This window comes from Carassius gibelio, chromosome B17 (assembly GCF_023724105.1).
Source record: "Carassius gibelio isolate Cgi1373 ecotype wild population from Czech Republic chromosome B17, carGib1.2-hapl.c, whole genome shotgun sequence".
Lineage (NCBI taxonomy): Eukaryota > Metazoa > Chordata > Actinopteri > Cypriniformes > Cyprinidae > Carassius > Carassius gibelio.
In genome coordinates, this window is record NC_068412.1 from 26,450,100 (window position 1) to 26,474,256 (window position 24,157).

At 35.5% G+C, this 24,157-nt stretch overlaps 1 protein-coding gene across 1 annotated transcript in view; it reads left to right on the plus strand.

Moving 5' to 3' along the window:
• Positions 1 to 24,157, plus strand: part of LOC127976151 (kelch-like protein 29) — a 120,887-nt gene that overhangs the window by 13,060 nt on the left and 83,670 nt on the right. The window contains exons 3-5 of the mRNA XM_052580361.1: positions 7,477 to 7,806; positions 17,684 to 17,831; positions 19,053 to 19,532. Of these exons, the coding sequence (XP_052436321.1) occupies positions 7,534 to 7,806; positions 17,684 to 17,831; positions 19,053 to 19,532 (901 nt within the window). The 5' untranslated portion in view covers positions 7,477 to 7,533. The remainder of the gene's footprint in view (positions 1 to 7,476; positions 7,807 to 17,683; positions 17,832 to 19,052; positions 19,533 to 24,157) is intronic.

The following is a 24,157-nucleotide window of genomic DNA, read 5'->3' on the forward strand; positions in this document are numbered from 1 at the left end:
TAGGGCCATTTCTAACAATTAGCAGAGCAGGCAGCTGACCTCTTCATTATGAAGTGCATTCATAACTGTACCACGGTACAATATAGTTAATGACATATGTTTTATGTTTACACTGGATATATCCTTGTATCGATGTATGAACACAACACCAGTTTTTATCAGCTGTTTGGACTCTAATTCTGACGGCACCCATTCACTGCAGAGCATCCATTGTTGATGCAGGATTCAAATCTGCTGAAGAAACAAACTCCTTTACATCTTGGATGACCGGAGTACATTTTCATCAAATTTTCATGTTGGGGTAAACTATTCATTGAAGTTATTTATCTAATCCAATCATTCAGGTCCATTTTTGTGAACTATTTGTGAGACATAAATCTTTCATTAACTGAAATGAGAGCATATGGATATGTCAAGATATGTGAAGATATTCACTGAAAGTGAATTTGGATGCATTTCTAGTTCAAAGTTATCATACGGCTTAAGCAGATAAGGCATATGGTGCTTTTGTGTCTGTGCGGCCATTCATTGTGAATGCAAAAAGAGTGTCTAGTTCTATAGCTTTTCCACAATGAAGTCTTCAGTGCAAGAAGGTCATCAAAGAAATGCTTTCAAATGCACTCTCCCTTTAATTTACACCACTGCAAATGAACATCTGACTCCTCAGTATGTCATTCTATCCTCCTCCAGTGGGACAGTGAAAATAAAAGCACAACAAAACTCAACAGATGGACATAATTGATATGGCACAGGCAGAAGTCTCACTTTGAGATGCTCGGAGGGAATGTTTGGAGCGATGTGAGATATGAGGCCATCCTAAGTGCACCAGGAATGTCTCCGGTGTCTGCTGGGACGCTGCTGCCAGTTGTTCCCGTTTGCGGTCATGTGGCAGTCACGCATTACTGGTGAAGCATAGCTAAAGACAGGAGAGCAATGCCGCCCACCGCAGATACAGCAGTATGACGCTGTCGTGAATGCTTCTGTGATGGAGCTCTTTACAGCGTGAAGCAGCAGGAGTTGTGTTTTAGCAAAGAGGCTTAACCCTCATGAATTCATTTTCTGCTTGTTTCTCCATTACTGGAGGCGTCATAAACCCGTCACACACCCCTGATCGCATTTCAGCACAGCTAAACTCCAATCCATGTGTTGTGCCTGGGTTTGTTTTTCTCTGATTTTCTTTATTTGTATGCCTTTGGGTGTCAGAGGTGACAGAAAAGAGGAATAGAAGTGATGTGCATTTGATTTATTTTTGCATTGTGCGATTTCCTGGATCGTTCCTGTTCTGCGGGACTTATTAAACGCTGTAATGTTTACATACATGCTTGTGTTGGAAGTATTAAAAAAGTTTTTGTATAATAGTATTAAGAAAAAGTTTGTATTTTATTTATTTATATATATATATATATATATATATATATATATATATATATATATATATATATATATATATATATATATATTTACACCTATATATTTCTGATAGTTATCAAAGAAAATTAAAAAAATGTGTCGAGTTTAAGCTGAAGCACTAAAACAACTAAAACAAAAATAATAATTAGGAAACACTATGTATACCTAAAGAAAACAAACAAAAAGAAATGACAAAAACACTCTATATGTATATAAATATGTAAATATATATATGTGTGTGTATATGTTTGTACAGTAAGTATGTAATGTATATGTAATATACAATAGGCATATAGGTGAAGCAGACTTTGATAAATATGATAAATTAAACAGGCCAGTTTTGATACTGTGTCTTCTATATACACATGAGCTTTATTATTGGATAAGGTCTGTGTAATGTGGCATTCATATGCTAATGAGATTGATTGTGAAATATGAGTCTTTTCTGCAATTTAGTTTTTATAAATGCCAACATTGGCTCATTACATTTTTGCAAAAGCATGCCTATACTTAGTTTGCTACACTTTCCAACAGCTGCAGTTTTGTCAATAAAACGGCATTAACTTTCACACAAATTCTGATTAAAGAGGCAGATTATTGATTAAGATTGATTAATCTACCTTTCAGAATTGTCATGATCTCAAAATCATAGTGTATTAGTGTAGTAGACTGATTGGTTTTGACATTTGAACTACATAGCCAGCTCTGTATATTTAGCTTTTTTGATGTAGTAAACTTGCTTGTAAGCTCACCTAGTACAGCATTACACTTCTGATGTGGAGCAATTGAGGAAGAGTCCTGTAAAACATGAGTAAAATTGCAAGGTGGAATCAGCAAAATCTCTTTTTTTTACAATATTGGATGTATTCAGGGTCATTTTTAGTGTAGCTGATACATTAATTCAAAACACAAACAAGCGTTAACCATTTAGTGAAACTGAAGCATTACAAACAGCCAAGGTATTAAAACATTGCCAGATTCAACTATTATCATAGTTTTGGATAAAACTGGGCTCATTTTTAGTGCCACTCAGTGAACATTTCACTTCGAGATTATCATGAAATGCATGCAAAGCAGAAATGTCACCACATGCACTTTTCTAATGATCTTGGGTTGATAAAGGTAGTGAGGAGGAGTTTTGCATTGCGAAAAGTGGAGTTTCTCACAAAGTATTAAGGTTTAGAGTAATTTTTTTTTTTTTTGAGCACTGAAATCCCATCCTACTTCAGTATTGTAATTGTTGCATAAAATTTGATGAGGTTTTAAACGGATAATTAAACTGTCAATCACCTTAAACTCCAATCTTTTATGTGCGTTTTCATCATGAATTGAATCTCATTAAATAAAATGAGATTTATGACGAAACATGCTCAAACATTTAGAGGAACCTCTATGATGAAATTAAAAGTGCTGTTTGCCCACATACAAAATATATTGATGTAGTCTTGATTTGACATTTCTTCTAGTATTTACAAAAGTCTGTTGTGTGGTTCATCACCGTCTCACATTTAAAAGGCTCCAAACTCAAGTGTCTGTCATTCTGGTAAACCAGGAGCATTTTTTTTTTACCAGCACTCAACTGTAACTTTTTGCTGTAGAATTAGAAAAGCAAGGGTCCGAGTGCATCTAAAAAGCCCTTGATGTGCTGGTGTTGCTGTGCTGTACGTGTTGGCATATTGCTCTCACTGCATTGTTCACACATGACAGGATCTCGTCTCAAGTGGCGGAATGAATGAAATGATCTGTGAGGCGCGTACGGGAGAGATTGAATCTAGATCATAAATGGAAAGTTTAGTGGAGCGTGGTTTTTATACAAAGGACAAGAGTCAGAAATAAAAGGTGAAATGTGGATTACTGACTGTAATACTTTCAATTATGAAACACACAGTTACTGCTCAAAAATTTGATCGGAAGAGACGTATGCGAAGATGTTTTAAAATGATCTATATATGCATTTGTTTTTTGTGCCTGTTTTCCATTATATAATCACTCTCTTTTGCTCATTCATTTTAATACAAAGTTTAGCGTAAGCACGGAAACTTTTCATTTTATGATTCATGAGTGCCAGATATAATAAAATGCTTGCAGTTTTATCTGCCTTTCTTGATGGATTTGAAATGTGTTTATAGCTCATTAGGTGTCTTAATGTGTCCGATAGCAGAGGTGGGACTGAAGCAGAGAACAATAGGACGGTGTGTTTAATGAGATGCTTGGTGTTTTTCAGTTCATGGTGTGAAGACAGAAACGCTGCTGTATATATTTAAACCAAACCTCTTCATTATATCAAAGCTATATGTGCGTCATTGTTTTGATTTTATTTTTAGCCCACATTGATACTGTAATTTACATATCTCGCCTTATTAGAGCTTGTGTACAAGATACAAATGAAGCAACACCTACAGTTTTTCTTTTCCTGCCTGTTTTCAACCACATGTCAGAGATACGTTCAGCCGTACGAGGCTTATTCCAGCTGTTTGAACCATCTTGCAGCTCGAGTTTAAAAGGCTGTGGAAAAACGCATGCAGTGTGGAGTTCCCAGGGATTTGATTGTGTGTCACATACAATTTTTCCTTGTTTTCCATCATCGGTTGCCTTTGTTTTCCAGTGCAGTGTAGAAATGAAATTATCATGACGTTGTACAGGATCTGCAAAGCATGAGTTTTAAATTCAACATTTTAAAGCCTTTACCAACTGTATAGATTATTAAATGTAGATTTTTGTTTTTATAATATTAAAAATAATTATTATAATAATTATACCAATTTACCAATTTAATTCTATTGAGAATTAATGCATTTTTAAGTTGTAATCAAAGGAAATGATTATAATTATTATATATATATATTTTTTTTTTTTTTGCACAAGATATTTAAAATTAAGCATGAAGACATGATGTTGTCGTGTTTCTAATTTGAGCTTCTGTAGTAAAAACAATATTGGAATCCATTCCTTAGAGTTTTGGGTAAAATGTATTGCTATGTATGTATGTCCTATTTATGCATATAGATGAAAATTAAACTATACATTTAAGAACTGTGTTCTTCTGCTATTTAGCTCAAGAGAACAATAGAAAGTCTCTGATAAATCATTGATTGTTCTAGTTTTTGCCACCTTTCATCCACTTTAAACCTGCCATCAGTTCTCTTCTCTCTTTACTTTAAGAGAAAGACTGAGTCTTCACCAGCTATTTTATGTGCATTTAAATGTAATGATAATGAATAATGCGCATTTGAATGTGCATATATCAGGATGGGTGATTCTAGATAAACAGTTCTCATTTGTATCTTGTACACAGTTCTGACGCCATTATTAAAACCAAACACACATTCTTGCCAATAGATTCAAAATGAGTCTGAATGAAACTTTGGGCATAGTACGTTTTTAATTCATTATAAAGGTCAGTCATTGTGTTGAAGAACTGTGAGGTACTAAGGAATGATCTAATCAGTTTAGCATCAGATTTGCTTGTTGTTAAATTTTGGTGAAGAATATGTTATAAAGAATATAATAGAGGCTGACATTTTTTGGGGAATCCCGTGGGATTGGAAACAAATCACTATTAATCATGTGATTGGGACGGGATTAGGAAAAAATGTCAGCGGGACTGGGAATCGTAATAACACTATGATACCGCATTTTTATACACACATTTACCTTTTATATAAATAAACTCTAAACTGTATATTTAAATTCTGAACTCTGTTCTTGTTGCCCTGTCTTTCTTTGGTGTGGCTGGTTAACTGAAAGTATGCATCTCCCGTGTAACCCTCTAATTGGAAACTCATTGATTGATTGATTAATTGAAATGTCTTTTTCACAGAAAGTTGATTGACATTCACTAAACATGTTCATTCACACGGTTTCTTTTATCAGCATCAGCGTTGCTCTTTTGTGCTGCTGTCACACATCATGGCTGGATTGATCTTATCTCACCTCTCTAGACAACATGTGACCTCTCCTCTTTTGTGCTGAATCTAAAGGCAGAATCATACAGAATGAATCTTGTGACAATAGAGATGCTGACCAGACACTGAATTCCCGTGCTTACATATAGTGGCTGAAAATCTATGGCTAGCTGTACGATAAAGGATTTTAAATGCACTTCATGTCTGGCAGTTCTTTGCCTCCACGTCGTGCATTTAAAATCCTTTAGGCATTGATTATCCCGCTTATTCTATGGTCATTTGCGAAGTTATAGACAAGTTACAACTAGTATTGCTCTTTGCAGCACAATATTTGACCGAATTTGTAAAAATTACAGTTATTTTCGTCAGTTAGTGCTAGCATTCTGCCCGCTTCAAATCACACACAGAGATGAAATAGTGTGGTCCACATTTATTTCAATGAATTATAGCATGTATTTCAATTAATTATCTATCGGTCGTTTGAGAGAGAGAGAGAGAGAGAGAGAGAGAGAGAGAGAGAGAGATTCCAGTTGTGTTTACCTGTGTGCTACATCTGCACGTGTCTCTTTACAAGCAAAAACCGCGATTTTACCACATCGTTGCTACAAGGGAATATAATAAGCTTTGAATCTCTATGAGTGTTAAACTTTATATACCATTGCGAAACAGCCGATGTTATTGCTTTTTGATATATATGATCTTACAGGTGTAAAGAGTAATGCGTCTGATGGTAAAGTACTTTCAGATTTCAGCACATTTAAAATATGAGACCAGGAGGATAACTGTCACTAAGTGTTTTAATTAGGGCTGTCAACTAAATCATGTAAATCGGATTAATTTATTTGATGTGCTGACTAATTAACCACGTTAATCACAGTAAATGGCATACATCAATATTTGCAGAGAAAAGCAGCCAAAAAGTGTCTTTAGGAAGACAATATTGTCTTTTATTTCTGTATAATTGATGCTAATTGATCTACAATCCATACCAATCCATTTTGCAGCCCAGACTCATTGCAATACTTGAACATCTCTTAAACATATTTTATTAAATTATGCTGGTTTAAGTTCTGTTAGGAAGATATATTAATCCACAAACTCTTTTGAAAACACTTGTCCCTAAATTTATTGGAGAGTTTTTAATCTTAAGCAAAACTTTAAAACCTTGTAAAGGATTTTAAATTGCTCTTTTATTTCAACTCTCAACTTGTTACTTGCCGTGAAAATAACCAAGGAAGCTGGCATGGCATTAAAACGCCAGCCAAACAACCAACAATCATTGGAAATACGTGACTGCCAAAGCAGAAATGCATTGCTCCAGATACAATTTACTGCATTTTTCAAACTCCATTGAAATAATAAGCATTGTGCATGGAAATAAGTCTCTATTAGTCATTAATCTGCCCCTCTAATCGTAATATGTGTGACAAGGAACGAACATTGTTGGTGAGCCCAATGGAAATTTAATTTTTCCCTACATTCTGTTTTTAATTTTGTTTTTCTGGACTCTTATGTTTTATGGTTTAATACAAATCATCAAAAATTGTGTCTAATGAAATTAATTATTAAAACTTGCCCACTTTTCTTTAAAAATGTAATCTAATACAAATATAACAATTAAATTATAAACATACATTTTTATTTTGTCAAATAAGATGTTGCACAAGAGAACTGTATGAATTCAAACCTGAATTAAATTTTTTTTTTTTGTATGATATTCTTAAAAATAAGTAGGCCTGTGTTATTAGTATTATTTTGAGAAGCACATGTTTGTAGTACAATAGTGATATACTTCTGTCATAATTTCTTCAAGTTACTTTTTATGACTTTTATTTTGCCGGGATGTCATGAAGATCGTTCAGTTTAGTTTCGATACAAAATACTTTTTTTCATTAAATGGTGAAAAGCTTCATGTGTTCATGTGTTTTAATATTGAGACACAGATGCTGAAAACAATGTGTGATTGATTTAGTATATCAGACGAAACAGTGCAGAATTCACAGCTTATTAGCTACATGCACTGACTGACTGTCTCCATGTTGATTTCGGCTGTTGATTGGCTGTTAGATCTGGATATATCTTTGATATTTTTTTGTGTGTTTGTAAACGTACCAGTTGTTTTTTGATACATTAATATAAGACATTTGTTCTCCTCCATTAGGTGTTCTCCAGCTTGCCGTGATCAGAAGTGTCTGTCGTTCTCCCGCTCCGTTCTGTGATGATGTCGCGGTACCATCAGCGTTTTGAGCGGGATTTCCGCAGCGTGTGGGAGCGGAGGGAGCGCTGCGGCTCCAACAGCGGCTGCGGTGGCACCGTTAACGGCTGCGTCTCCACCTCTGCCTCCTCCATCCCAAACAACCGTCCCGGCCTCCTGCCCTTGCCTGTCATCCCCTCACTGCTGCCCACCCCGGTCACCGGAGCATCCAGCACGGCCAATAACGAGCTGAGCTGCAAGCGATTAGCCTCCACCTGCACCACCTCAGTGACTAAGGTAGGACTGAACACACCTGCGCACGCTCGCCCTCATGTCAATCCAAACTGCTATCTCTTTATTTCTCTAAAACACAATTGAGAGATATTTCTGCTTCAGTGCTAAACTCAAACTCCAGCAAACTCTGAAGCAAATGTGCTCAGTTTTGATGTTGACTTTAGTGGAGTGTTATTGTGTAACACTGATATATTATTAGATACTACTAAATACTTTTTTATTATATTTCATTATTTTATGATTATGTGTTTTTATTCATATATATGTGTGTGTGTGTGTGTGTGTGTGTGTGTGTGTGTGTGTGTGTGTGTGTGTGTGTGTGTGTGTGTGTGTGTTTGTATATTGTGTTTGTATATTGTGTTTTTGTTATTGTTATTATTTTTTTAAAGTATAGGTAATTATAGTAATCATTATTAAGTACATTTTTTAATCAAGTTAATTATTTAGTGCATCAGGATAAACAAACTTGCCTTGGCATCTAACTAATGATGCATATTTCTGTGTGTGTGTTATATGTAAAGAAAAATATAAGATTAGATTTGATTTCAGGTCACTGCGGTTTTCTGTTAAATTATCACTGCAGGTAATTCTGTATTAAATTTGGTCTAAGTGTTATTTATTTATTTTACCATTTGTTTTTTCAAATTTTTAAGCTTGTACATTTTAAATGTATTTTAAGGTAAATTATAGATATTTAGAATTTAAATTTGTATACATTTAAAAAATATATATATTTATTTGTTTGATTTTACGTGTTGTTTTGTTGATGGTTTTTATAAGGAAGTCATTACACAACTTTTACGTGTTGACATCAGCCTAAATTAACATAATTGTTTTTATTGGCTACATATTAACTAAATATGTATTTTCTGTTTGTTGTTATTTCTGTTTATTTAGCTGTGTAGCAAGATTTAGCATTGTTTGTCCTTGTGCATGGATAGAGCCACTTCAGACACAACTGTTGATGGTCACATCAAGTTGGAGAGCTTTGCGGTGTCATTACGTGCCACATGTGTTTGTTGTCTCCGCTTGCGGCAAAAAAAGGAGATTAAAGCGCGTGCAGTGGTGGATCTTAAGGTCAATTTTTCTGTCATCCATCATGAAAGCCCTGCAGCCGCCCCCATCAGCGTATCTCTACAAGCCATCTCTGATAAGGAAGAGCGAGGCTGCTTATTGATCTGTGTCAAGAAGAAACTCCCGCTACCTGCTTTCATATTGCAGACGTGCCGGAGCGGGGCGGGGGGAAAGAATAAAGCAATCTTAGATTTACAGACGTCTACACTGAGAGAAGTCTGGGGTCAGAACCAATATGCTTGTGCATCTTTCATTCCACGTACAAAGACGTCTTTGTGTGAAAAGATGGACATTTTATTATTTAAAGTATCGGCATATTGGCTTCTCTCATTTTGTGATTTTATTGTGAGTTCAGCGCTGGCGTGTGCAGCCAATAATTGAGTGTGTGCTAAAGTAATTTGCTTGCATATTAAGTTATGAATCTCTCTGAGAAGATTGGCTTTGTGGCCTTTTCGTCTTGATCCTGCGAAAAGAGTCGCCGCTCTTGTGAGGCAGATACAAATGCTGTCAAATGACTCAAAAGGGTCAATTTGTCACATTGAGACTCATTAAAATGCATGAATGAAGTGTTGGTGAAGCCACTTTTGAAACTTTCTACAAGCTAAATACAATACAAGCTGATAAAATGAAGTTTAACTACACTTGGGCCTTTATAGTTATGCTAATAAAGACATTTAACGAAGCAGTATCTTTTTAAATAAATCTGACAATATTGTTACAATCAAAGAAATATTTATTTGTTTGTTTATTTACTTGTTTCATTAATTTATTTAGTACTTAATTTTTTAAAAAGGATCTCAGATATGTTGTCACAGTTAATATAAATATTTATATATAATATCAATATCATTAAAACTACCAAATGCAAATTTGTATTTATTCATGTAATATAACTGAAAAGATTTTTTAAATAAGTCACTGTTTATCAGACAATAAAATGATGTTTTGCAACCAAGTATTGCTTCATTTATTAATTTATTCTTAATTTATTACAAGTGTTTAATGATTTACTTATCAAAATAATTGCATTTGTCTGTTTATATTTAAAATAGTGAGGATCTCAAATATAGTGACACTATTAGTATACCATTGATAAATTAATTATTACCAGGAAAACTAGAAAAAATAATACTAATACATTTTTATTAGGAATGTTTATAAAAATTAATTCAATGTCCTAATCAAACTATGGCATAATGCTGTCTTAGGCTAAGCCCTTTCTATGAAACCGAGCCTATATGTTATTTTAAGCTATTTTTACACCATTCATTTGGAGCCTGATGCATTTTCTCCATTCGGTTCATGTACGCTAAAAATGAACAGTGATGAGCTGTCAACAGCATGTTCTGTGTGTTTCTGCAGTCTGTATCTTATTCTGTCGAGGCTGCTGAATGTCATTGGAGTTTCCCAGCAGATGTAGAGTTAGAGCGGGAACGTGAGCGTGCGAGTGCCATTTCCACCATCACTTCCGACACACTTCCATACTCTGCTCCCATTAAATTTCTTCCCCTAATCATGGCTGTCTTGTGTTTCTGGACGGCTCTCAAGATGAGCTGAAAGCTTGAGTATTTCAGCCGCTATCTGTAGCGTGACCTCTTTCAACAGCTCTGTACCGCTAAAGGTTTCATTTAGTCAGCTAAGAGCTCTCTCGTTTAGATTTAGCGAAACTGCATTATGCAAAGCGGCCGGTCAGAACATGCCAAAACACGCAGGATTCATGAACTCTGCAGTCGCTTACCGAGGGCAGACAAGAAAATGAAGAGCCGGCAAAGGAAATATTTTCTCATTGTTATGTGATCGTTTGAATTGCTTGTTATCATGCTTTTATATTGTGACACTTCATATTCATATTACAAATAATAACTGTGGGTCTGCCACGCTGCTGTAAACAACTCATAAGTCGGCAGAATTCTGCTCCATTTGGGCAGATTAAACATTCAGGAATTTCATTTGTCCAGCAGTATAATTGCATGATTAATTTGACTAATTATTCCCATTTATTCTCTGATTAGACATAACAACTATTTGGAAAGCCATGGTTAATTAAACCAATGTTTCTCAACAGGTTTTGCTTTGATTCACATTTCACTTTGGACATCAAGTGACATCAAAACTAGTTTTTATCACAAAGGAGTGTCTGGAATTGTCTAAAAACAAACTGAAATTGAAACTTTGACTTGAAGGTATTTATGGTTTTGTTGACTGTTTCTTTAAGGATATTAATATGTTGACATCTGACTGTTGTGAGTAGGGTTGCAAAGGAGTGGAACATTTCTAAAAATCACAGGAATATTCCCAAAAAATCCTTGGAAAGTTTCAGAATTTATGAAGTGGGATTCCCTCAACAGAAACATCTTGGTTATGTGTTTCGAATTTGCTCATGATTTTCTGCCTCAATTAAAAAATTCAGTTTGACTGAATTGATTTCAGAGGCATTTTCTGTTCGCTTGTGAATCTGACACAGTCTGAATGAAGCCAGACATCAGAGAACAGGAGCGTTGACTTTGAGACCCTTGTATTTCTGCCTGTCATTCATAGATATAGCAGTGTCCCTCACAGGTCTGAGGAGCCGTGACCCTTTTAAGAGCCGCGTCTCCTTGCTGTTGAAAATCATCTGCAGCCGAACACACACAGAATTTATCTCAATGTAAAGCTGCTCCAGCCTGAAGCTTTTTCTGCAGCCAGAGGCACAAACTGAAGGCCAAGAGTTCCTCTTTTGAACCATCAACACAAGAAAGACGTAGCGCTTGAGAAGCATCTTTCCTATAAAAAATCTCCTCGGTTCCCATCAGCGGGAGACCACCGCAGATTCCCATCTCTGAGGATGTTTTTAAGACGCCGGAAGCCATAAGGAATCGCAAACTTACTTCACAAAGCCACAGTCCTGACAAATGATGGAACATGGGTTGCTGGCGGCGCGTGAGCGAGCGCTTCTGCCGGCTGAGGAAGAGGCTTCTGTGTTGACAGCAGAGATAGGAATGGCAAATAAGAGCATGACAGTGTGGATGCTGTATTTGGCTTTGTGAGAGGCGGAGAGCGATGCTGCCCAACGCCTGGTGGATTAGGATGGTGGAGGACAGCCATCCGCTCGAATGGAGACAGATTATTTGACTGTGGATGGAGGATGAGCAGAAGCATGCTGTCGTGGTTTGACAGGTCCTCGTACATTAATGAACATATTACATTTAAAGAGACCTCGCTCTGAAGCGGGGTTGCACAGGGATGGAAAATTTCTGGAAACTTTCCTGAATTTACTGGAAATCTTCCACCTTTTTGCAACCCTGCTCTGAAGAGACGTCTGAATCATCTGCGTCATCTGAAAGTGACGCATACCCCTATTTTCTACCTTTCATTCAAAATTCCTATCATTATTTGGCTGTGTTTTTCTTTCTAACATCCACCTTTTACAATCCAGTTAAAGGGATAGTTCACCCCCAGGGCATCCAAGATGTAAGTGACTGTTTCTTCAGTAGAACACAAACAGAGATTTTCTTTTAAAGTCAAACCGTTGCGGTCTGTCAGTCATATAATGTAAGTGGATGGGAAGTACGGCTTTGAGAGTTATAAAAACATACACAAACAAAACCAAATTAAACCCTTCGGCTCGTGACGATACATTGATTTGTAAAGACACAAAATGATTGTTCTGTGCAAGAAACTGATTTATATAGTTTTTTTATCTTCAATGCACTGCAATGTCCAAACTGTCCTGAGCGCGTTCTCAACAGCCGGCACGTGAGGCATCTTCTTCTTCTTGCTTTACGGCAGATCGCAGACTTACAAGTGCATTACTGCCACCTATCTCTCAAATGGACCATTGTCACTCTATCTACAATCTCAATTAGGAGTGTCAATGGTCCATTTGAGAGATAGGTGGTGGTAATGCACTTATAAGTCTACAATCCTTATGTAGTCACGAGCCGCAGGGTTTAATTTGAAAACCATGGCCTAATGGTTAGAGAGTTGGATTCATAACCCAAAGGTTCTGGGTTCGAGTCTTATGCCTGCAGGGATTTTGGAGGAATGAATGGTCAGCGCTCTCTCCCACCTTCAATACCACGACTGAGGTACCCTTGAGCAAGGCACTGAACCCCCAACTGCTCCCCGAGTGCTGCAGCAAAAAATAGCTTCCCACTTCTCTGGGTGTGTGTTCACGGTGTGTGTGTTCAAGGTGTGTGTGTGTGTGTGTGTGTGTGTGTGCACTTTGGATGGGATAAATGCAGAGCACTAATTCCGAGTATGGGTCACCAACCTTGGCCACATGTCACGTAATTTTCACCATATTTTTCAGTTCTCTTAATATGGTTTTGTGTGGGTTTTTTTTTTTTACTCTCAAAGCCGTGATTCCCGTCTACTTCCATTATATGACTGACTGACAGTTTGAATTAAAAATCTTTGTTTCTGTTCTACGTTCTACTGAAGAAACAATGTCAACTACATCTTGGATGCCCTGGGGGTAAGCAGATGAACATCAAATTTTCATTTTTTGGTTAGTTATCCCTTTTATTTACAGGATAAAAATCAAATCAATCCATGTCTCTTTTTTAGGTAAGGTATCATTTAAAAAATATATTTAAAAAACTTTATTTTATTTTTTTCACAAGTTTAGGGTCTGTAATTATATAATATTTTTTTAAAATAACCAAGGCTGCATTTATTTTATTAAAAAAGTTTATGTGTATTTCCTATTTTTATTTACTGTAAAAAAGTATATATTATATATACTGTATGTAATATATAATTACATTTTTATTTTTCATATTTTTGTTTTATTTTATACCATTCAAATGCTTGAACGAAAACTTTTTCTATTTGATATATTTTCAAATGTAATTTGTTTCTGAGAGTAAAAGCTGAGTTTTTGCCTTTATTACTTCAATCTTCAGTGTCCTTCAGAAATCAATCTAACATTCAATTTGCTGCTCAAGAAATATTCAAAACACTTGTGCTGCTTTACTTTTTTAGTGTAAACTGTGATAAATTTTATTTTTCAGAATTATTTGTTGAATAGAAAGTTCTAAGAACATGATTTATTTGAAATATCATTTTTTAAATAACATTATAAATGTCTTTGCTGCGACTTTTGATCAGTTTAATGTATCCTTGCTGAATAAAAATATGAATTTATTTAAAAAGAAAAATAATTTTAAACTTTTGAATAGTAGTATAATATGAATATTTCTGTTACAGATTTCATAGAGAGCGTCTGTGCTTTCGTTTGAGGGAAATGCATGTACATGTGCAACTGCTCTACATGAGTGTTTTATACTGTAAAGAAAGTTTTTGCAGGGATCTTCAATGGTCGGTTTTATTTTGTGCAGCTGCTTTAATTCTGATCATGCACTCTGATCTTCTGAGCCTGAAAGCGAGATGTGGCGTGCAAAGAGTTTCCTCATGTATGCTCTTCATGCATAAACCGATACAGAAATGGAAGTATTTTAGTAAGTCAGCTAAAATGAACTAGAAATGTAATATTTGCCTTTCGCTGCGCCTGCAGGCACACACAGAGAGTATGCTTGAACGCATGCAGTACGGCTGCAGATGAGCACATGTGAACTATCATAACTCCACTTGCTCTCCTGGTGCACTTTATAAACCTGAGCAGGTCACTTTCATTAAACGAAGCACCTACTTCCTGGGGAGTATGAACGTGTGGCTCCTGCATAAGGCACTGAGCAGAAAAGCTGTTTCTGGACTCTGAACATAATCATGACATGAATACCATGTTTTCTACATTTAAATTGCTAAGAGATGTGTGTTACACCACAGGTTTTTGACATGGCACACGAGGGAAATTATAATTGCAAATGGCTTGATTTTTCCGCAGGTAATGTTTTGTCCACGGCTCTTTCATACGCGGCTGGCTGTGGACTCGATCAGACGCTGACTGTTGACCACGTCTTCAGAGACTGGTGAAGTGGGTCAAATGTGTCATTTTGGGGTTAACATGTAAAAGATTACATGCAGTCAGCTGCTCATAGATCAAACTCTGGTTTGACATTGAAGAGTCTTGTAACCCTGAAATCATCCCGCTGGGGTTTTGGTGGATGATTCTGTCAGTGTTATTAGGAGGTAAATGTGGTTTTATTTTCTGCTGTCTTCCTCATAGTGCTCGAAAAATAAGCATAAGCCATCATACCATAAAAGGGGATAAATCTTTGTGTGTCACTGCAGATATTTTATTCAAACTGCTTATAAACACAAGTTGGAGACTTGATGTGGATTTATGGGTTTACCTAAAAAAACAATGTCTGTATATCACTCTGAAATCATTACAAAAAATATGAACATGTATTTGATGTTGATTTGGAGATTTTCCTTCAAAAACATTTATATTTCAAACTGACTTGTTTATTAATTAAAGCTAAAAAAGTGCAGATGTTGCCCCCAAAATTTATATTTAAATTATTTTAATGTTTCAAAAGTATTTTATTTCAGACTTTCAGACACACAGTGCTGATCTTACATCAAAATTGGCTTTAAAATAATGTTGAACTATTTCTGAAGTTGTTTTTTATTTATTTCTGGCACAAAGTGTAGATGTTTCCCCCAAAAACTGGTTATAATGTTGTAATGTTTCAAAAGTATTTATTCATTTCAGCTAAAAAATGCAGATGTTCACCCCAAAATAGGTTTAGAAATAATGTTATTTCAAAAGTATTTTTTTTTTAATGATTTTACATAAAGAGTGCTGATTGTCCATAAAATTTTTTGCTTAAAAGTAATGTTGCAGTATTTCCAAAGATCTTATTTATTTATTTATTTTACTAAAAATGCAGTTAAAATGATTTAAAAATGATGTTGTAATGTTTCAAAAATATGTATTTCAAAAATTTCAAAAGTGCTGATGTTTCCACAAAATTGGCTAAGAAGTAATGTTTCTGAAGTACTCATTCGTTTATTCATTTATTTTTATTCATCCCATTTAATTTAACTTAAGAGTGTAGATGTTACCCCAAAATTGACTTGACTAAAAATAATGTAATGTTTTATTTTTATTTTATTTTGCAAATACTCTAGTTTTTCTATCATCACTCTCAACAGCGCTGTCCAAATGTAAGGAGAAAATAGACTTGACATATTTCAGCTCCATGATGTTATATTTATTCAGCGTTCTCACATGGAATATTCCAGACAACTTTTGACAAGTTTTAGTGAATGCAGGTGAATTTCTTTACTGCTCGTCCTCCTGTCAGTGAAGTGAACATGCATCTCTATTCTGAGGTGAAGCAGGCGGTAGGGGAAGCTACAGACGTCTGCTCTTTCCACATGCTTGAATCATTTTTTAATGGCGTTCACATGAAGCATGACGAGGTCCTGCCCAGTCCTGTAGCTTACAAAGAATACTTCACTATTAATATATGAACACTGCAGCATGTGGCCGTTAATAAATAAGTATTCCTTGCACGTTTTTTTCTTTGTTCTTTCACCTCATGCCATTTGTCCTGCGCTCCTGCTCTGAATCTTTTGGGTTTGTGGGGCTGTCTAGGTTTGCTTCTTAGCAAGGCTTTAGACTTGAGTTATATTGAGATGGTAGAGCGATGTGCAGACTAGCACTGAATTCCACAGAAAGATTCCAATGGAATGAGAACGTCTGTCATTCATTCAAGTCCTTGCATTTTTGTGTATTTGTTTTCTTCATTATAATTGCATTTTGAAATGCTGTTTAAGCAAATGGTCAAATTATGAAATGTATCTCTGCAGTGCACTGTCAGACATGTGAAGTATGTTACAGACTTGTACAGTATGTGTGTGCTCTTTAAGACTTTTTACAGTTTGAGGGGATTTTGCTCATTTTGGTCAACTTTAGATGAAATTTGAACCATTTTAGCAACAGCGCGCTGGGACAGGAATGTGTGAGATTCAGTCTTCTTCTGTAGATGGAATGTCTAAAAAATGTAACATTTAAAGAAATGTTTTTTTCAAGCATGGCAATGAAAAATGCAATGACAAACTCGACGCCCACACTTGCCGCTGAAGAGGGGTCTTTTTATGTTTTCTTCTTTTTATTTAGAGTTTTGAAATGCATATGAAATAAAAGTGGCATAAAATCAAGATGACGTTTAGGACTTGTTTTCAGCTACTTATTTTTCTCCTCTTCGACTTGCTTATGAAACAGCGAGGTCTGACAGTGGCATAATAAGATCCATCTTTTGCACACACAAAAGATGAATATGAATAAAAGGCTTTGTTCAAGAAAAACAAACAGAGTTTTTTTGCTGTCTTTGGCACACAGAAATATTGTGCAAATTAGTCAGTTTTTAATTACAATGACATTTTTTAAAGTGTTTTTCTATGCACACAAAGTATATTTTTAAGTGAATTGCATAATATTTAAAATATTGTTTGTGAAAATAAAATAACATATTTATGTAAAGATGAAAACGCATAATTCTTCTGACCTTTATTTATTAAAATAAATAAAAGAACAATTGTTTTAAACGATTGTAAACTTATTGAGATATATTATTTAAGTGATTTAAAGTCCCCCTCGATCCCACAAAACTTATTTCCTGCCTTTTGATTTACAGTCAATGCGAGGCAGATGAGAATTAATTAGTAAAATATTCTCTATATAGATCTCACTTTCTTGCACCCAGTCAAATTGCTGGGGGCTGACCTTGGATTTTCCTGCATTATTGATGGCTCTAATCTAGAACAGCAGCGTAATTAAAAGAGCGAATGGAATGGAATATTAACAAAGCGAAGTGATGTACCAGTGTCTGGCAAATGGGCTGTAATTGGAAGCGTAGACAGTAATTAAAGGCTTGTCTGTTTACTCAAGACATTCCTCTCGTTGAAACAGGTCTCTGGGCACCCGTCGGCAGACACGCAGACTCAGGGCCAGGTCCTGGCTAATAGTGTCCGGTGGGGACAAACACCCATTAACCAGTCCACGCCCTGGGACACAGATGAGCCGCCCGCAAAACAGATGAGGGAGAAAGATATCACAGGTAAAGAGCTGAAAGCAAAGCCCAAAGGGCCGTGATAACACCTCTTGTTCGTTATCTTCTCTTGCATGCATGGGTTGATTGATTGCTCGAAGTGGATTCAAATTAGGCATGGACGATATGGGAAAAATATCATTTCATATCGATTTTTTTTCCAGACAGGAACATGATCTACAATCTTATCACAATACTTTTTCATGTTGGATTTTAAGACTATTTTGCAAGTTACTGAGTAGTACATACAAACTAATTCCAGTGTTTAAAAATATATCCCTGCAAGATGATGAAACATGAATGAAAAAATTAATGAAAGGCCATTTAAGACAAACTAGGGGTGGGATTTTTTACTTACACCAAACTTTACAGTTTTATTCCTATTATGTTGATCGTTTTATAGAGGGTTTTTTTCATCATTTGTCTCTTTTTATTACTGAAAACTATTTTCTGATCTATGAGGTGATAAAAACAGATATCCATAATCACCTCTGTAAAAAAAAAACTTTAACTTTTTAATAAGTCAAATAAAACAAGAATTTTAAATTCAGTTTTGATCCTGGTTTTATTCAATGTTCAGATTAATTTTCTGGAAGTGTATTCAAATGAGTGTGTATGTAATTACACAATGCCTTATTTGCACATTTTAATGTAACACTTCAGAAAACTTGCACACTTTAAAAAAAAAATAAAAAACATGTGCAATTATTAGGATAATCAATCAACTGAACAAGTATAGTGATGCCTATTAGTCTCTTAGTTCTAAACAAAACTAGAGGTATTTCATGTTGCATGGAGTGAAAGTACCCTATCCTACAGAAAAACATTAAAAACTGCTAGATCTGATTACTTTTCATCTCTTTTAGAAGAAAACAAACATAACCCCAGGTATTTTTCAATATAGTGTCTAAATTAGCGAAGAATAAAGCACCAACAGGGATTAACATGAATTTTTACCAGATAATAAACTACAATGTCACATGAATGTAACTGTAATACAGATGATAATCATCTTTTATATTAATCCAAAACAGCCATAGATCTGAATGTAATTGTAATACAGATGATAATCAGCTGTTATATTAATCCAAAACAGCCATAGATCTGTGACTGACACTACTAATGATCTCTTTGTAAAGGCAGATCGTGGAGACATTTTATTCGTTCACAATCTAATATCATCGTATCACACGCTTCTACTTTAAATTGATGTTGTTTCTCTCTCTGCAGCTCCTCTATGGCCACCACAAGTTGCTGCGGCTGTCAGCCAGGCTGGACTCTTGGCACACACATACGCCCTTCAGCAACCACCCGTTTACAGCCAGGGTGTGACCGTCCAAGCACCCATCGTCGGTGTGACCCCGGCACTCCAAACCCCACATCCACAATTACCCACACACTACCAACTCCCACAGCAGCCTTCACAGCCAATGACCAACATGGTCCTCAACATCCAGAGCCAATCCCTCACCATCGGTGGCCTGCCTCCAATGCCCAACGTCTGCCAGATCTCCCATCCTGTCCACACGGTGGTGGGCAACGGCCACTTGACGCATCCCATGGTGCAATCCGCCACCATGAGCTCTTCGGCGCTGCCCACCAATGGGGCACTAATGAACGGCCAGCAGGAAAGCACCAACAACGGCCTGCAGATGCTGAGAACGGTCGGATTGGGGAAATACGAATTCACCGACCCCTGGCATCCCAAAGGTAAATTCTATTTACTCAACCACAAATCATCTTTTCTCTAGCTGTTATAATGTTTTGTTGCACTCCTCCATTCTCCAAAAGAATCCTTCGCTATCTTCAACCTGCACGACTTGATGATCTTGAATATATTTATTCCCTCCCATTCCTTTACTTTCAATAAAACCCCCCAAGATGATACAATTCGGGGTGGATTGCCTTTCTTTTCCTTTTGTTTTTCTTTCCTACCTAACCAGCGGAAGTTTCTAATAATTTTATGAATTAGCTTCTCTGATATTTGCCAGCTTCCAGGAACTATTAAATAATTTCCATATAAATGGAAACCTTATGTAAATATAGTGTAAATGAATTTCAGTTCATATATCAACACAGTCGGGACAGGAAAGTTTAATGTACCGTAACTAATTTCTTAGGAATGATTTATTACTGGAAATAAACTTGTGGCATTTGAAGTAACTTGAGTAAGTCTCAACTTTTCCCGTTCTTTTTTTTTGGACTCTCATTTTTTAAAATATTTTTTCCATATAAAAATGGAATAGGATTATTCAAAACGAAACCAGTACTGCATATCGTTATTGTGTGGTATTATGCCCTAAAGCTTTTAAATCACCTTGATTTTCTAGTCCGCTACAGGCAGAAATCTATTTTTCTATCTCCCTGTATTGAATGTCATGTTGAATTGTGTGAGGTATTAATCTTCTGAAGAGAAGAGAACATAAGGGGAGTTTGCTGCCCATTTATCTGCTTGTAAATGCTCCTGTGGATGATGGGAAATCAGGTGCCAAAGACTTTGTTCGTTGAATATTGACAGTTAAAAATATATCTACAGAATATCTACAGATTAATAAGCACTGGACATTAACGAGTACTCTTTCATGTCAACAGAAATGGCATCTCAGCCCTTTTTAGTTTCATACAATCAGATCAAAATGTGAGTTTGCTTTAAAGAAGCCTTAAAGAACTTTAAGTTACAACTAACAGCTGTTTTATGAGATGTTAATGGGTTTAGGTCATTTTGAGAAGATTACAAAATTAAGTACATATAAGAAATGTGATGCTCTGATGCAGACCCCGGCATTTAAATAGGACTGTGAAAAGGAGAAATGCATACATTTATGCTGAGTTTTGGCCGTTCTTCAGACAAAGACTGAGACTTTGCAAAAATGCAATTTGAGGAAGTCAGTAATCTGATACAATGCAGGAGGAGCTGAATGCAAACTAATGGCACTCAAAGCAGACATGCAGGGATAGATGGGTGCACATGAATTTCAGGTAAAAGTGTACATGTAGAAGATTTGGCAAGGATTTATTTATAAGCAAGGCTAATGTGTTATTAAATTGGATATGCTCTAATTGAAAGCAGCTTGCATTGCATTCAGTGTATATGTTTTTTTGGTTAATGCATTTCATGGGAATCAAACCCATGACCTTGGCGTTCTGCTGTTTGAGCTACAGAATAGAGTGTGGAACAAAGCTCAAGCTGATAATGTTGGTGCTATTAAACTCTTTCTGAAAAGCACAGGGGCGTTAAAGAGCCAGCTCCACTTAATTTGTTCAGTTTAATGTAAACATTAAAAAAAGTAAAATCATAAAAGATTGTGCTGTCAAGTAATGAATGTCAAGACATGAAGTCTTGCCTGCTTTCTCTTATATTTCTGCCTCATGAATCCAGAGTCCTCCATGTCTCTGTAAGTGTCAAGTCCAGTCTTCATTTCTAACCTCTGGAAGTGGATCTCTGACAGGTCGGGTTTAGGATGAATTATCATGGTCTTATCTCTCTAAACAGTAAAAGCTGCTCCACACAGCTTGATCTGCTCCTCCTCTCCTCCGAGAACGAGAGAGACATCTATACCAATCTGACCTGATCCTGCTGGAGAGAGGCTGATTAGTTCCTCGACTTAGATGAGATGCATTGATTTTTACTAGTGTTTGCCAGGTCAAGCTTTGCTGTTATTGCTTCTGTTTAGAGTTAGTGATTTAATGTTTAGAATTAAACTTCAGCACATACTGTAAAGCAATGCATCACAGAGTTGAGCTTTTCTTAAATTGTGCAGCAAATTAATCTCTTTTCCCCCACTTAACGATATTTGAATTACAAGTGCACTGCTTTGTTGTAAGTGTGCGTGTGTATAATTGATGAAATCTAAAGTGAAATATTGAGGTTGAAAGGTGTCTGTTTATAGACGTGAGAGCATGATAATTGCTTCATACTGATGACATCTGTTATTTATGTAATGTTAATCCTGTTATGTTTATGCATATTGGATATTTTGTAGTGCATTGCATTCATAATAAACCTATGAGTCTTTTAAAAAAGATTTATGGTAAAAACCATCCTGGAAGAGGTAAACTTCATAAAATCTCCAAAGTCTAGCGAGGCTCTACCTGTAATTAGGCAGTATTTAAGGTGTGATTCAGACATAAGAGCTGTTCCAGGAGGTAGACAGCATAATTATGCCTTTTAAGACACCTTCCTTTGGAGAAAATTAAGATCCATGAATGAAGCAAGATATATTATGTACTTAGAATTCATATAAGGGTAAAAAGCTTAAACGTAATTAGTATGTAATAAAACTGTCCAAAACTGAAACAGTCATTTATGAAGCATTCGTTTTAATTATGTTGTAGACTATGGACACAAATGTACTACCGTTCAACCGTTTGGGGTTGGTATGATTAATTATTATTATTTATTTATTTGTATAATTTTTATTTTTTGATTTTTTAAATATAAGCACCCCATATCTGCTTTTTATACATATACAAATAAATTATTTGTATTTTGTTTTAAACATTACTGTTCAAAAGGTTGGTGTCTGTAAGATTTCTTAAAAAATTTTGTTCACCAAGGCTGCATTTATTTGATCAAAAATACAGCAAAAACTGTAATATTGTGAAAAATTATTACCAGGTTAAATAATTGTTATCTGATTGAATATATTTCAAAATGTAATTTATTCCTGTGATACAAAGCAGATTTTTCAAAATTATACCTCATATAATATCATTCTAATATTCTGATTTAATGATAAAATAATGATTTTTTTTTTACATTTAGTAAGAATAGTTGTTTTAATTTATTTTGAATTCTTTGATAAATAGAACGTTTAAAATAACATTTACTGAAACCGAATTTTCTAATATCATTATATTTATAAATAAATATAAATCTTTACATTGTAAATAACATTTTAATTCACTTTAAAGTGTACTAGTTCAATAAAATTGTTAATTTCATTTTTTTTTAAACTACGGACCTCAAACTTTTGAATGATAGCTCACAAGGTTTCAGAACATCGTATATGTTGTAGTTGGATACATTTCGGTTCAGTTTTGAGTTATGTGTCTTTTTGTTCATTCTGAGTTTTTCTAAGATTAAATGCTTCTAGCCACACAAGCTCAATTTCATGCATTATTGCTTTCTGGAATGTGTCAGAACCCAATTCCTAATGCAATGTGGCATATTCTGAGCATTGCCACAAGGGACACTATAGCAATGGTTAGCATTGACTGTCTTCTTCTAAAGTCACTTTTCTGTTTCAGGCAAACTGCTGTGACGGCAGAGCAGGGATTTGAAGAGAATCTTTAGAAAGTTGGTTAAAGTTACAGTTGACATGTAAAAGGCAGCTACCTGAATAATACTACATCTGTTTTAATGTCATTTGAGGGAAATATCACCTCCTTTTGACTGCTGAAGTTTGTTTGCACGCTTGTCAAGTATTTGCATCTGCTTATGTGTGTAAAACGTACAGTTTGAGTGCCATTAGACCAAAATTCAGCCTGTACAGTACTGATGCAAGTTGTCTTTTCTATTCAAACCGATCGAATGCTAAGTCTACCAAAGCAAGTTATAAAATGTGATGTAAAAATAGGCTGTGTTTAATTGATCATATATACAGTAACGTTTTTAAGTATTCTTACAATTTAAAATGGTTGTTTACTATTTGAATCTATTTTTAAAATGCATTTATTTCTGTGATGCGCAGCCGAATTTTCATCATCATTACTCACATGATCCTTATCATAATATGCTAATTTGCCACTCAAGAAACATTTCTGATTATGTTAAAAGATGTTCTGAAAACTGATGTCAGCCAGCAGAGCTTTAATTATTACCAAGGCAAACATTTTGAATAATACACACTGATGAATCATTCATAATAAGATCAGGAACATGCATTATGAAAGCATATAGAGTCAACATTAAATTAAAATTGAAGTATCATATGGAGAAAATCAACTAATACTTTCTGTAGTTTCTCCTCTCTCACGTCAAGAGCTGCTTGCTTGACTCAATCTGAGAAAAAAGAGATCCTACAGAAGTCTGATACAGATAGCTCTGGTTTATATGCATGTATTCTGTCCTTCATGGTGTGTGTGTGTGTGTGTGTGTGTGTGTGTGGCCTGTCAGAGATGGTGCTCGAGAACTCCTCATCCCATATCTATAGCTCTATTGTTATCGATTCACAGTTCTTTTGTTCTGGAAGAGCTTCGGCATTCTTTCCAGTTCCTCCAAGAGAGGACTGAATTGGATGAATATATTTGTTCTTGCCGTCTCACACTGTAACACTCTAGAGCCATTCAGAAGCATCTTTATACCTTTCAAGTGTAAACACAAAGAAAGGAAC